The sequence below is a fragment of the Dasypus novemcinctus genome, chromosome 4, assembly GCF_030445035.2.
Source record: "Dasypus novemcinctus isolate mDasNov1 chromosome 4, mDasNov1.1.hap2, whole genome shotgun sequence".
Taxonomy (NCBI): domain Eukaryota; kingdom Metazoa; phylum Chordata; class Mammalia; order Cingulata; family Dasypodidae; genus Dasypus; species Dasypus novemcinctus.
In genome coordinates, this window is record NC_080676.1 from 74,948,130 (window position 1) to 74,963,003 (window position 14,874).

Here is a 14,874-nt window from a genome sequence, read left to right on the forward strand (position 1 = left end):
CCATTTGGGCCTGAAATCCCTGTGAATCTTCAGGCTGAGCAGGACAAAGCCCTTCGGACCTAGTGACAAACACTCTCCTCTGTCAGGGCTACTCCTGGGGCTGTCGAGATTAATGGAGCCTGATGAAGTGTTTATGTCCCGCCTGGCCTGGCCTCCGCTCAGATGTGCTCTCAGACCTGTACATCTTTCCAGCTCTGCCGAGCTCAGTTCCAAAGCAGGCTGGGCTGGTTTTCTCCTCAGAAAGGCTGGTCGGCAGGGTCAGCCAGCGGATACGTTAAAGTTAACTTAGCTATTATTGCTTTTTTGTTAATGAGGACAGGACAGCTGTGAAGATGCTCAACCATTCAGAAATGTTGCACAGTGCTTGGGATTTAATCTCCCAGGACAAATTTTGTGTTCAGGCAAAAGAAACTGACAGTGATTTTGAGTCCTGACTGGATTTCCAAGGGTCCCTTGTGCTTCCCTGAGCTTCAGTTCTATTATTTTTTTGAAAAATATTTTTCCTATGAAGTTATGAGTCTTGGAAGCTGTGAGAGGCCCTGGCGATCTCACTGGACTCATTGGTGTAGCAAGAACTCTCTTGTGGAAGGAAGCTCAGGTTGAAGTTAAGCCCAGAGGTGGGCGGAAGAAGAGGCAGGCAGGAGATTATGTCACTACAGCCCTGGGGGTCAGCTATTGAGTGAAAGCTGAACACCCATCCTACAGGATTGCAGGGGTTGAAGGAAAAGGTTGGCTTCTCTTGGGCTATAGTTCACAGACACAAACCATCCTATTCCCAGAGATGACGTTCAGAAGCAAAGGCTGAATATCCTGGGGGTGACTGAGCCCGAGAACAGCCGGCTTGTATCTGTCGGTACCTTCCAGAACTCACTAGCACGTTCACCGGTGCCACTCAAAGTGACCTCCTTCCACAAAGAAACAAAATGCCTGTTGGATTGAAAACACTTGAAAAACTTCGGTAAAGTCTATGTAAAAAATACCTAAAATGCTCTGAAGAAATCAAATCCGAGATGTTTCTGATATGAAGTAGTCTGTGAACAAATCAGCTGAAATCTTGGAAGCAGGATCTACCCGTCGCTGAGAGACCTAAGAGAAAGATTCTTTTCAATGTGACTCGTATTTGCAAGTTTCCGACCATTTGCCAGGTGCAGTGCTTGGCTCTAGGGGACAGAGATTTGTGAGAATGGATTTCTTGCCTCAAGGAGTTCATAGTCTAGTTGGGGAGAGACCCAACATGGCTAATCATAGTACCTAGAACTCTTAGGAGGGAGTAATTGATTCTGATTAGGGCGTTGTAAAGCCCAAAGCAAGCTACATTTGAGCTGGGCTTGAAGGGTGAATTCAACATTGATGCTGAATATACGGGAAAAGGACTGGAAGGTGGGGCCATAGCCTGAACAAAGACGCAGAACTGGATGTTAGCAGTGTTTTTGGGAACGGTTGTCAGTGAGAGGGGAAAAGGCATAGGATGAATTGGGAATGGTAAGTTGTTGCCAATTTGTGGTTGGCTTTGGTATTCATCTTAAGAAGTTTGAACTTTATTCTGTAGATAAAAGGGTCCCATGGAAGGTTTTTGAGTAGGGAAGTAACTAGCAAACATCAATTAACATTTTTTTAGTTAAAAGCAAATACATAAATGCAGGCTCATTGAAAGACATTTAAACTATGCTGGTTGATAAAGCAAAAAAATGAAGATGCTTCATTTCCCAGAGGTAACCACTGTTTTCCTTCATGCCATCATCATCTATTTGTATACTTATACTGATAGGTGTTGTAGCAGTTTGATATGGTTATGAATTCCAAAAATAGATATTGGATTATGTTTGTAATCTGGTCTGTACCTGGGTGTGATTAAGTTATGATTAGGGCCATGTCCTTACGGTGTTGACCACCAAGGGGCGGGGACGCACAGATAAAAGGCATGGCAAAGGACAGAGTTGAAGGGGTTTTTGATGTTGGAGTTTGATGCTGAAGCCTTAAGCTGGAGCCCCGGGAAGTAAGCTCACTGAGGAAACAGAAGCAAACCCCAGGAAGAGAGGAACCCTGAGCCCAGGAAAAAGCAAGCCCTGGAAAGAGAGGAACCCTGAACCCAGAGAGAAGCAAGACGCTGGAAAGAGAGGAACCCAGGAAGCCTGAACCCTCGCAGACGTTGGCAGCCATCTTCTCCAACATGTAAAAATAGACTTTGGTGAGGGAAGTAACTTATGCTTATGGCGAAGTATCTGTAAGCTTCTCCCCCAAATAAATACCCTTTATAAAAACCAACCAATTTCTGGTATTTTGCATCAGCACCCCTTTGGCTGACTAATACAGGTGTGGACACACAAAGTCAAGCCCTAGAAGTGGGAAGGAAGATGTTTCTGTCAGACCTTCTCTGCATACTAGTTTCTCTCTCTCACACACACACACACCCTTTAATGTTTAAAGTTACATAAAATAATACTCTAGGGTCATGTGTGCTATAGCTTATCATTTGACTCACTTTGCTTTCTCTTTCTTTTTTAAAAATTATTTCAGAGCATGGTTTTGTTGGATATTCACCAGAACTTCTACAAAACAACAGTCTGCCAGATTACAGCCCTGGCGAGTCTTTCTTCACTGTCTTTGGGGTCTTCTTCCCAGCAGCTACAGGTACTGTAATTTGGGTTGTTGTGGTTTTTTTCACTCTCATGTCGGGGGTATAAATGCTTGGTTCCCCAAATTTAGGATCATAATTGTCCTGCAAATGTTCTTAGGAGGTATGTCTGACTCTAGGAGGTGGTCATAGCTTTGACTAATAATTTCTTATTTTAACAGAGAATGTGCTTTTATGATTTCTGAACACTTCTAGCATGGTTTAATCTTCCATATTATCTCTTACATATTGACACCTCTTGGCCAAGTTAATAGAGGGACTTTTTCACTTAGGGCTGAACAGGGTGAATTTCAGCAGGAAAAGCTGCCCTTTTTACACCTGGAATGAAGACATAACTCGTCTGGAAACCCCCAATTTCCCTACCCCTAGTTGTGCATCTTTTCCCAAGGGCAGAGAAATGCTATTTCTTTCCCTGCTCTACTGGACACAGATTAAACCAGGATGCCGTGGGTGATGATGGAAGTTCCTTACCCTACCTTGCCCCACTCTTCTGCCTTCCAGGGGCCATGGAGGAGCCTTTGAAAACTGAGGTCCCTAGAGAACTCATGCGTCATGCTTGGCTCCCTGGCCTGGACAGCAGTAAGCTAACATGTTGACCAAATGAGCCATAGGCCCAGGTGGCCGAACTTGTCTCCTTTTTTTCCTCTCCTCTGCCCTCTGGCTTCCTACAAGTGGCTATTTCCTTACTCATTATCTGTTCCCTTAATAGGATTAAGGTAGAAAGAGGAGGAGAAGCTCAAAACTAGCAATTTTGCTGCATTAACCTTTCCATCTTTTGATACTGTAACACTCTCAGAGTTACTGCAGTTTTTACCAGATTTTAGGCCTTTTGATCTCCTTGCTTCATACTTGGCAATAACTGTTTCTCCCTTTCAAATCCTGGTGTGTCAGGAATTGGTGGTTTAAGCTCATCTGGCAGAGAACCCCTGCTTTGATTGGTAACAACATGCTGAAAAAGAACTTTGATTCATACTTCAAACCATATACAAAAATTATCTGAAAATGGGTAATAGACTTAAACATAAAGCCAAAATCTATAAAATCCTATAAGAAAATATTATGGAAGACCTTTGTGATCAAAGATTTCTTAGATACAGTACCTAAAGCATGATGTGTTAAAAAAAAATTGATAAAGCGGACTTCATCAACAATTAAGAACATCTACTCTTTGAAAGATACTGGTAAGAAAATCAAAAGACAAGACACAGACTGAAGATATTTGCAAATCTCATATCTTATAAAAGACTTGTATCCAGAATATGTGTTTGTATATGTGTATTTTTTAAACTCTCAAAACTCAATAATAAGGAAACAACAAAAAATTTTAAATGGACCAAATATTTAAAGGAATACTGTACTAAAAAAGATATGTGGGGGTGTGGATGTGGCTCAAGCAGTTGGGCGCCTTACTCCCACATGGTACTTCCTGGGTTCAGTTCCTGGTGCCTCCTAAAGAAGACAAACCACCAACAAGCAGACAATAAGAAAAAATATGAGCAATGAGCAAAAACAACGAGCAGACAAGAAAAAACAACAAGCAGACAATGAGCAAAAACAACAAGCAAAATAATGAGCAAAACAAGCAGACAATGAGCAAAAACAAACAAGCAGGGAATGGATGTGACCCAAATGGTTGGGCACCCACCTCCCACATGGGAGGTCCCAGGTTTAGTTTCTAGTATCTCCTAAAGAGAAAGCAAAACAGACAATGAGCAGATAACAAGTACAAACAATGAGCAAAAACAATGATCAGACAAACGAGGGAGCCATCTGGGGGTAAGGGAGAAGATATGTGGATGGCAATAAACTCATGAAAGATACTTAACATCATTACTTATTAGAGAAATAGAAATCAAAACCACAATAAGATACTACAGCATACCTACTAGAAATTGTAAAATGAAAGGGACTGATCATACCAAGTGTTGACAAAGTTATGGGAAAACTGGAACTCATATTTCCAGAGGGAATACAAAATGGTATATCCACTTTGGAAAACAGTTTGGCAGTTTCTTAAAAAGTAAACGTACACTGAGCCATAATACTTCTAGCAGAACAGAGACAAAAGCAGGTGTCCATATAAAGAGTTGTAGCCTGAAGTTCAAAACAGCTTTATTTGTAATAGTTGCAGGCTCACAAAGACTTCTAGTCCTCCCAAGTGGCTCTGAAGCAGAAGAGAGCACAAGGGACCTGTAGATGGACAGTGGAGAACCTGGCTCTGTGGACAGATGACAAAATCCCCTCACCCCCACCCCAGCATGTCTTGGTATTTTCAGATGTTGACATGACTTTTTATTTCCTCTATTTTCCTCCTTTCCTTTCCCAACCCTTCAAGGGAAGCTGACCTATATTTTTTGCCTTGGGGAAAATACAGGGCGGGGAAGAAGCAGAATTTGCCTATATGGTGTTGTGGCTTCAGTTTTTCAAAAGCCTGGGCCCTTAAGAGATTTCAGAAGTTTGAAGAAGCAGAAAAGAAGCAGCAGAATGGCTTGGGTGAACATGCAGGAGAACATGCAAGAGCAGACTCTGTTACATAGTTTGTGGAATCCAGTGAAAAATAAAAATGTGGGTCCCCTTTTCCAAAAATTACTAAGAATTTCAAGATGGTGACAGCAGAGCATCAAACCAAGCAGAGGGGGAAACGGACTTTGGCCCAGTGGTTAGGGCCTCCGTCTACCACATGGGAGGTCCGCGGTTCAAACCCCGGGCCTCCTTGACCCGTGTGGAGCTGGCCATGCGCAGTGCTGATGCGCGCAAGGAGTGCCGTGCCACGCAAGGGTGTCCCCCGCGTGGGGGAGCCCCACGCGCAAGGAGTGCGCCCGTGAGGAAAGCCGCCCAGCGTGAAAAGAAAGAGCAGCCTGCCCAGGAATGGCGCCGCCCACACTTCCCATGCCGCTGACGACAACAGAAGCGGACAAAGAAACAAGACGCAGCAAATAGACACCAAGAACAGACAACCAGGGGAGGGGGGGAATTAAATAAATAAATAAATCTTTAAAAAAAAAAAAAAAAAACCAAGCAGAGGGCCCTTCCGGGCACAAGACCCAGTGTGGGCATGTGCTTACGAAGCTGGCCCTGGACAGGATGTCCCCCAATTCAAACAGAAGATTACTGCTGGAGTTGGGGGCAGGGGGAGAGAGGCCCACAGGGGGCCTCTCAGGTCCAATGGGGACCTGGGCTCTGTTCACTGGCAGCACCCAAGCTTGGTGAGCGTTCCCTCAAGCACTTCTCCCTCCAGGTGAGAAACGACAGTGGCCTGAGGCTTGAAGATGCTACCCAGTAAACCAGGATCAGATTCGAGCTGGATTGACTAGAGATCAGCTAGTCCAGAGACTCTCCAAGTTTTGTCTTTTTAATCCACATTCCCTTTGATTATCATACTAAAAATCTCTCATACACTGGAAGTTCTGATGTGCTTCTCTGGACCAGCGAGGGGTGGCTTCATGCTTCTGTGAAAGATTGCTGCCTAAGATTATTTGCCAAATTTTATTTTTGATGACTTAAATTATGAAAATATTTTGTAGTATTCCAAATATAAAGTTATAATCTTGAATAAACTTTGTCAAACTCCACAGTCTTCTCTGTCTCACCTTGCACCCCAACCAGATTGAGAATCACTGATCTTCTCATTTATTTGATCAACAGGAAAGCAGCACAGGGGAATTTAGGAAGGACTTGCTAAAGGTCACACAGCTAATTAGTGGCAGAGTTGGGCCATTGTCCTGCTGTGGAAGGTTGCCCTACTCAGGTTCTTTCTCTGTTTCCCAGGGGCCCAGATGTAAACACAGTAGGTGGGATGAGCGATTTGTGTTACTTGGCTTTCCCCTGACAGATGTTCCGTTAAGCTATGAAAAGCAAGGATGATTGACAGTTTCCATGGTGATAGATTTGCCAAAGATTAGTTCTGAGTGAGTCATGGCCGGGGCTCCCTCCAACGCCATCCTCTTCTGGAACAGAAGAACCTCCAGGCTGTGGAGAGAGGAGAGGAGTTTTGAAGAACAAACACCCTGTCCCCCCAACCCTCCCTCTCCTCTCTGGTCAGAGACAAATTATTTAAGGTATTTCAGATTTTTTTTCTCCCAAGGGCAGGCAACTTCCTGGGAAGAGCAGCTGAAGGTTAGGCTTGGAGGCTTCTCTGCGTCCATTAAGTGCGTCCTTCTCGTGAATTCCACCCTGCCACGCCCTGTGGTGGGGGGTGGGGGGTTTGGGGTGGGGTTTGGAGCCTTGGAGTAGACTCTTCATTTGCTTTGTTCTTGAAGCATTTTCCTTCTCCAAGCCACCAAACTTTTCCTGAAAAACAAATGTCCCTGCCTATAGGGTTTTCACATACAAACAGCCACTCCAGGAAGACACTAGGACATGGAAATTCACAGGGAGTAATACCAGTCTTGCGAAGTCATATAAACTTTGTCCTCAAATCCCAAACTCTTACCAGAAGGGATAAGGACTCTTGGGCCACAGTCAACATATTTGGGCCTGTGGTTAGACCACACCCAGCAGGCAGCAAAAAAAACATTTTGGGAAAGACGCAACCTTTACCAGAATGTCTGTAGCCACCTTTGTGGTCAACAGCTGTGATCCCTGTTCACCTCTCTGGGCCTGAATCCTTCTCCCTGCTCACACACACGTGCCTTGGGAAACTCCGGGAATCCACTGGGTCCCTCTGGACTGGCTGGCTGTCTCCAGGAGCCTCATCCCTGATTGTCCCTGTCCTGGCACGGCATGCCCTGGGGGTCACTCTTGGACCTGGCCATGACATTTTGGGGCCATCATTGCTCCCCTGCCTTCAGCCTATCTCCTCTATTCCTCCCCTGCCCAAGCCACTCCCGAGAGCTCATCAAAAGTTGTACCTTGTGGGTGAGAGGACCAGGACCCTCTGGGTCTCCAGGTTCAAGGAATGAAGAGACCCAAGTAAGGACAGCCTGAAGAGGAGGTTTATTCTCCTTCAGTCTGATGGACTTGGGTGCAGCAACAGGGACAGGAAGGAGGCTTTACAATTATGATACTCATTCATTCATTCATTCATTCATTCATTCATTCATTCATTCATTCATTTTCGAGGCACTGGGGCCAGGGATTGAATCCAGAACCTCGTATGTGCGAAGCCGGTGTTTAACCACTGAGCTACACCAGCTTCCCGGAGTTGGTATTTTTCATTTGTTTGCTTGTTTGTTTTGCTTTTTTCTGTTTTTAGGAGGTACCAGGGACTTGTGCTTGGGGACTATTCACTCTACCACTTGAGCTACATCTGCTCCCCATACCTATTTTTTGTAATTTTATTTATTTAATTCATTTATATTTTTATTTAAAATGAATTTCTATAATAATTATGATCATTATAATAGCCTGTTCCATTAGGCACTGTGGTGCGCACTTTATATTCAGTCCTTCATTTAAACTTCACCACAAGCTCCCTGGGTCTATAAGAAGCAAAGTTACTAGGAAGTTCATGAAACTTAGGCTGCGGGGGCCTCACTCGCATGAACACCTTCCAAGGCCCCGTTCCCAATTCTGTATTTTAAAAAAGCTTCAGGCCCAATAGAACCTGGATCCACCCACGGGTTCTATTATTAACTCTATTTTATAAATGAAGAAACATTGAGAGAGGTGAAATTATTTTCCCAAGGTCACCCAGACAATGAGCGATGAACCCCATTTTTTCCCACACGCTCCCGAGAGGATGCTGGGGAGGACCCACACTCTTCTGCGGCCACCCCCACCCAGAAGCCAACAAATCCAGCCTGAGACCTGGCATTCAAATGCCCCATTATTTGACGTTTGTCTGTCCAGCAGAATCTCTAAGGCACTGAGAGGGTTGGAGACCACAAGTTATACCTCCAAGAATAGAGGACAGAGGGATAGAAGATTTCAATACAAACTGCTAAATGAACAACCCAGTGTGTGGGAAGGAATGGGTTTTGGAAATTGGGAGGAAGGTAAGGAGAAGGCAGACCTGGAGGCTTTGGGAACCCAAGGGATTTCTGAGTGAGGAGATGAAGCAGGTCCTTCCTGGGTGGGCTCAATGGCAGTGCCCCTACCAGGCACCTTATAAATGCTGCCCCTAAGCTTAAACAGCCCTGCAGGGTAAGCCGTAGTATCCTCATTTGCAGAGGAGGCACAGAGCCGCTGCTCTGCTGCCAAACAGTAATAGCATCCTTTCTTTCATTAAAAAGGCATCGGATAAGATTTAGGCACTTTTTGCGTATGCTTGTTTTACCATATGAAAAGAAAAAATAACAAATTTATGAACCTAAAGAAAGAAAATGGGCAGCAGGGAAACCATTAAGCTTTAAACGGAAAGAAGATACTGAAGAGTTTCCAAAGGCATGGATTTGATTGGAAGCTCCCAGAAGAGTAAGCCGTCCTTTAATGGGACGTCCTTTAATGAGTGTGGGAAGTCCCAGAAAACCCTAGGAAACTGTCAGGTTTGTTTTTTCTTTTTTTCCTTATGAATCCTCATTTTTAGGAACAAAAAAGAAAATTGGGTTCAGGAGTAGGATTGTGATAACTGGGACAAGTAAAGACTTTGATAATTATGTGTGCTCTCGTTGACTTGGGGTAGGGAGAAAAAGGAAATGACCCACTATCTTGCAAATGTTGATAATTAAATAGTTAGGTGACATTCATCCCTCATCTGTTTGCTTGTTATTTTGCTCGTTGTTTTGCTCATTTTATTTTTGTTCATTTGTTTTTGCTAATTCTATGATTGCTCATTGTTTTCGTTTGTTGTCTGCTTGCTTTTCTTTATGAGGCACTGGGAACCGAACCCAGGACCTTCCGTGTGGGAGGTAGGCACTCAACTGCTTGCATTACATCTGTTCCCCTAGTTGACATTTGTACTGGGCATTTTATCCAAGAGTTTATTTTCAAGATGGCATGATATTGAACTTGGGCTCTAACCCCAAGTCCCTGTTCACCTGGTGCGGTTCACCCAAACCACCGGCTGTGGATGCTACTGGAGGTTTTGCCTCATAAGCCTAAGTTGGCAAAGGCCACACCATCGTACTTACGTATTAAAGCTCAGATAGCAGAGATACGCCAACAGGCCATAGAACCTGGTGGGAGACCAACTCAGAGGGCTTTAACCATATTCAGGAAGCCTTTACCCAAGCCACGTGGTAACAACGTGCAGCCCGTGTCATCATGCCGAGACAGGGAGAACATGTATTTTAGGGTAAAGCAATTAACTGCTTCCTGGAACTGGCAGTTTAACCCCCTGGCCAGACACAGACTAGTGATTTGGAACTAGTGACGGAAGAAGCTGTCGGTAAACCTTTGCATAATGCTGATTATAATTGATAAGGTCAGCCTGCGTGTGGGGGATGTAACCCCAAATTAATCATACGGTTATTCCCTTCTAGAAAGGGAAGTCTAAGAAAAGCATGGGTGTTAGAAAGAACCGAGAGGCCATCTAATGTGGTGGAAAGAACACTGACTTGGAATCAGGACACTCGAGGAGTCTGAGTCTGCTGTTAATTAGTGTCAAAACTTGAGCAAAATCACCCTCTTTGGGCCTCAGTTTCCTTATTTAAAATAAGAGGTTGGAGTACATGATCTTTAGGACATCTCCAGCTTTAAGAATCACTGATTCTAAATAGCTATTTCAGGAAGGCTGCCAAGAAAAGTGTGAAGATCAAATGCCAATTACAAAATAGACACTCAGTATTTCTCAAATAGTGCTCCATGGAATTCTAATAATGAATGAAGTGTATCTTTACCAAAAAAAAAAAAAAAGTTCAATTGTCAAATATCTTTTGGGAAGCACCATTTGCAGTCTTCCTCCTGGAGATGGACAATGAATATTAGTATATTAAAGGTACTAGTAGGGAAGCGGAGGTGGCTCAACTGATAGAGTGTCCTTCTACCATATGGAAGGTCCAGGGTTCGAACCCAGGGCCTCATGACCCATGTGGTGAACTGGCCCATGAGCAGTGCTGCCCTGTGCAAGGAGTGCTGTGCCATGCAGGGGTGTCCCCTACATAGGGGAGCCCCACACGCAAGGAGTGTGCCCTGCAAGGAGAGCTGCCCTGCGTGAAAAATGTGCAGCCCACCCAGGAGTGGTGCTGCACACATGGAAAGCTGACACAGCAAGATGATGCAACAAAAAGAGACACAGATTCCCAGTGCTGCTGAGAATGGAATAGGACACAGAAGAACACACAGCGAATGGACACAAGAGAGCAGACAACGGCGGGGAGGGGAGTAAATAAAAAATAAAATCTTAAAAAAAAAAAGGTATTAGTAAGTTTTGCAGTTAAAACCTCTCTAATCTAATCTTGTTTAACCAAGGTTTCCCCAATCTTTTTTTAGCCTTTTTGTTTATTTATTATTTTTATCCCCTCTCTTCCAAGGCTCCCTAGTCTGTCTGCTCCTTGTCTGCTTGTCTTTTTTAGGAGGCACCGGGAACCAAACCCAGGACCTCCCATGTGGGAGGTCAGTGCCCAATCACTTGAACCACTTCTGCTGCCGGCAAGTTGTGTCATCTGCTGGTTGTAGTGTCTGCTGGTTGTTGTACCTTGCTGGTTATGGAGTCTGCTCATTGTACCATCTGTTCATCTTTAGGAGGCACTGGGATCCAAACCCAGGACCTCCCATGTGGGAGACAGGCACCCAATTGCTTGAGCCACATCTGCTCCCCTCCCCAACCTTTTCAAAACTGTGGAACTTTTTTTTTTAATGTCATAGTTTTATACATCTGGACACGAATGCTCTGGGAAATAGCATCGCCACAATTGCAAAGTTTTAAAATTGTACCAGAGGCTCAAAGAAAGCAAATTAGAGAATCTCTGCAACACTTGATAAGCATGGGTGAAAAAATACTAAATCAAATTAGTTTTTCTAGATCTAACTGACAAGCAAGACATTTGCAATTTGCCAGAACTAGAGAAACATCTGCCCAAGGTTTGTGTAGTAATTATTAACTCTTGTAAATGATCTGAAGGAGAGTATATGACACGCAACAGGAGGTACCAAAATGGCTGTGCAATCTCACAAAGCTAAGCCAGTGGACGTAAAGGGCCAGATGCTCGGGGCAGAATGAGGCAGTTGCAGAGGATGAGAAGCATTGCTAGCTGGCAGGGGAGGCCCAGCACCCAGTGAACCTGTGACAGGTGAGAAATGGGCCAAGGGTCAGAACTTAGACGCTCCAGGCAGGAATGGTAAACTTGGAGATCTAGCCAGAGATTGCCTGGCTGCCAGCAGAGGGGTCCCCGCCCTTGAGCAGAGCCCCGGCTAAAGGGCCAGACCCAGGAGCACTGCAAGAGTGAGGCAGGTGCTGGGTGTTCCTTTTTTGGATCCAAATGAGGCCTGCACATAATAAAAAATAAAACAGTGCAGAGATGCTTGTAATGCAAAACAACAATCTCCTACCCCAAATACCACTCCATGAGAGTAACCACTTTCAACTGTTTCTCTCTCTCTCTTTCTTTTTTTTTTTTTCCAAGTTACCCAGGGATGGGGATTGAACCCAAGACCTCATATGTGGGAATCAGGCACTCAGCCACTGAGGCACATTGGCTTCCTGTGTTGGGTGTTTGTTTTTTTTTCATTTTTTCCCCTTGTTGTCTGTCTTGTTCTTTCAGGAGGCACAGGGAATCAAACCTGGGACCTCCGTGTGGGAGGCGGGAGCTCAACCGTTTGAACCAACTCCACTCCTTAACTGTTTGATTCTCTTTTTACTATTTTGAGGGCTAATTATATATCACCAAGCAATATGCTGACACCTGTAACTTGATTAATCAAAATCAGACATTATCTAGTGATGTCATACTAGGAAATGTAAGCATTTGGCTTACTTCCATGCTCCCTCATCTTCTTCCCAATTTTTAATAGTTATATTATTATTTTTAGTTTTTTTGTTAGTTACCTTTGTAACTTTAAGTAATATACTTAAATCTCTGTTCTTATCCATTAGCTCCTCACTGTTGGCCTGAGAAATTGAGATTTTATGTTGTGTTTTAAGATTAATGCATGAGTCATATTTATTTTATGTGTAAAATGTTTTTACAAGGAATGCTTTAGTTAGTGTCCTAATTTTAAGAAAATCTGCATAATCCCTTTTATTTAGTTTTAGACCAATATCAGGAAAGTATGCCACAGTAAGTTGATAATTACCAGGTGAGCAGGAAAAATCCCATGAAAAGTGTAGTTTAGAACTTTAAATAAACAAGCACAGTTGTTGTCATCCCCCACAAATTAATTAAAAAACTTTTTTTGTTTGCTCATTTTTACATTATCAGTCAACAGTCTTTGGAACTGTAAGGTCAAACTCAGGATTATTGAAAAGTTCTTTGCTTTTCTTAGCAAACACTTAGAAACTCAATTTTATGATGAAAAGATACAGAATAAGTAGAGCATTAACTCAAAATCCATTGCAACTGGTATGTAAATACATGCTAACCTTTTCCTTATCTCTCTAAAAACAAATTTAATGGCTAGCTCAGAGGGCATCACTTCAATCACCTTTCAAGTGTTCTTGTTAAACTAATTGAAGCTTCAAAGCTCAAGCCAGGGATGTGTGAAAGCTCCTGGGGCCTATGTGTTTGTTTTCCATACTACTAAAATGGAAACATTAGTGCCTTTTCTCTTCCCTCTTCACCTGCTAACTGCTGTTAGCTATAGCTTTACTTTCACATTGTCAAGGTAGTTAAGATTTGTGTTCTGTTTTGTAATGATAATTGTGTCCTCTGTGTTTTGCCAAAAGGCCAATTTTTATTTCAGAAGTTTAAAAACCAAGAAAGAGTTAGTAATATATGGCCAATTGGATTATTTTTTTCTTACATTTCATTTGCTGTTTAAAACTGTGTCATATTTCAATTTCCTTCATATTTAGACCTTGACTTTCTTATACAGTTTTTCATTTTTCCTGAAGTTTCAATAACCTTTCTTTTTTCTTGTTGCCAGAATATGTACTTGGCATATCTTTAAACTCATTCAGTTTGCTAATCATACTGCCCATTATACTGAATCCAGGCCCTACCCAAAGCACCCCTCCTGGGGTCTCCATCCTTCAGCTTCCATTTTGCTGGTTTCTCTGGTACACAACCATTATCCTGGATTATCACCACTGTTTTCTGAATCTAATGGTTTACACCTGCATTTTGCTGGAATACATACTGTACTATCTTCCTTAGGAAAGATATGTGGATGGTAAGTTTTCTGAGGCCTCGTCTGCTTAACATGTTTTCACTTAATTGGTAATCCTGCAAAATTTCTAGTCTCAAAATAATTTTCTCTCAGAATTTTTAAGTCATTGCTCCATTGCTTTCTAGCATTCACTGTTGCTGGCAAGAAGTCTGATGTCAGTCTAATTCTTGTTATTTTGTAAGTGGCCAGTTTCCTCCCCCCACCCCTCAGATGGCTCCCTTGTCTGTTTGCTTATTGTTTTTGCTCATTGTCTGCTTGTTGTTGTTTTTTTCTTCTCATTGTCTGCTCCTTGTTTTTCACTCATTGTCTGCTCATTGTTTGTCTTCTTTAGGAGGCTCCAGGAACCAAATCCCAGACCTCCCATGTGGGAGGAGGGCACTCAACTGCTTGAGCCATGTCCCTATAAGTGCCCAGTTTTTATGTTTGGAAGTATTTAGGATTTCTCCTAAAATTATGCACCATGCATTTAGTATGTTTTTTGTTGTTGGTGGTGGTGTTTTGTAGGTTGTGCGTTTCATTCTTTGTGTTGAGTACTTGGTGAATATTTCAGTCTAATGACTTAAGTCTTCAGTTTATGGAAATTTGTTTCTATTATTTATCTGGGTTATTTTCTTTTGTTTTCTCTGTTCCCTCTTTTTGGCACTCTTGTTAGTTGGATATTTTAACTCTAATATTTCTCTTCTATGGTCTCCTATTTTTTTGCTCAAATTTTCTACCCCTTTACCTTTTTGTTCTAAACTCTCAGATATTTGTAAAACTTTTTTTCAGCTCTTTTATTGTATTTTTAATATCATATTTTTATTTTCCAAAAGTTCTTTCTTGTTCTTGGATTATTTTTTATAGCATCTTGTTTTATAGATACAATATTTTTCTTGTATATATCTGGAACTATTTAATTAATGTTATCTTCAAAATTCTCTTCCGTATCCTGTTTATAAGGTTTTTTCAGCCCAGATTGTTGTCTTTTTATTTGTGTAGTTATTTGTTTATTTGTTGCTGATTCTCATCACACATCTGGTGATCCTTGATCACTGGTGTGGATTTCCCCAGCTGCTTTGTGCTTAGGTCTCTTCCCTGATGGGGCTCTTCCTTGA

General features: G+C 42.7%; 1 protein-coding gene across 1 annotated transcript in view; it reads left to right on the forward strand.

Annotated features, from left to right (window-relative positions):
• The window catches only part of SLC12A8 (solute carrier family 12 member 8), a 201,031-nt gene that overhangs the window by 112,413 nt on the left and 73,744 nt on the right, over positions 1 to 14,874 (forward strand). The window contains exon 6 of the mRNA XM_004465818.4: positions 2,518 to 2,631. Coding sequence (XP_004465875.1) covers positions 2,518 to 2,631 — 114 coding nt within the window. The remainder of the gene's footprint in view (positions 1 to 2,517; positions 2,632 to 14,874) is intronic.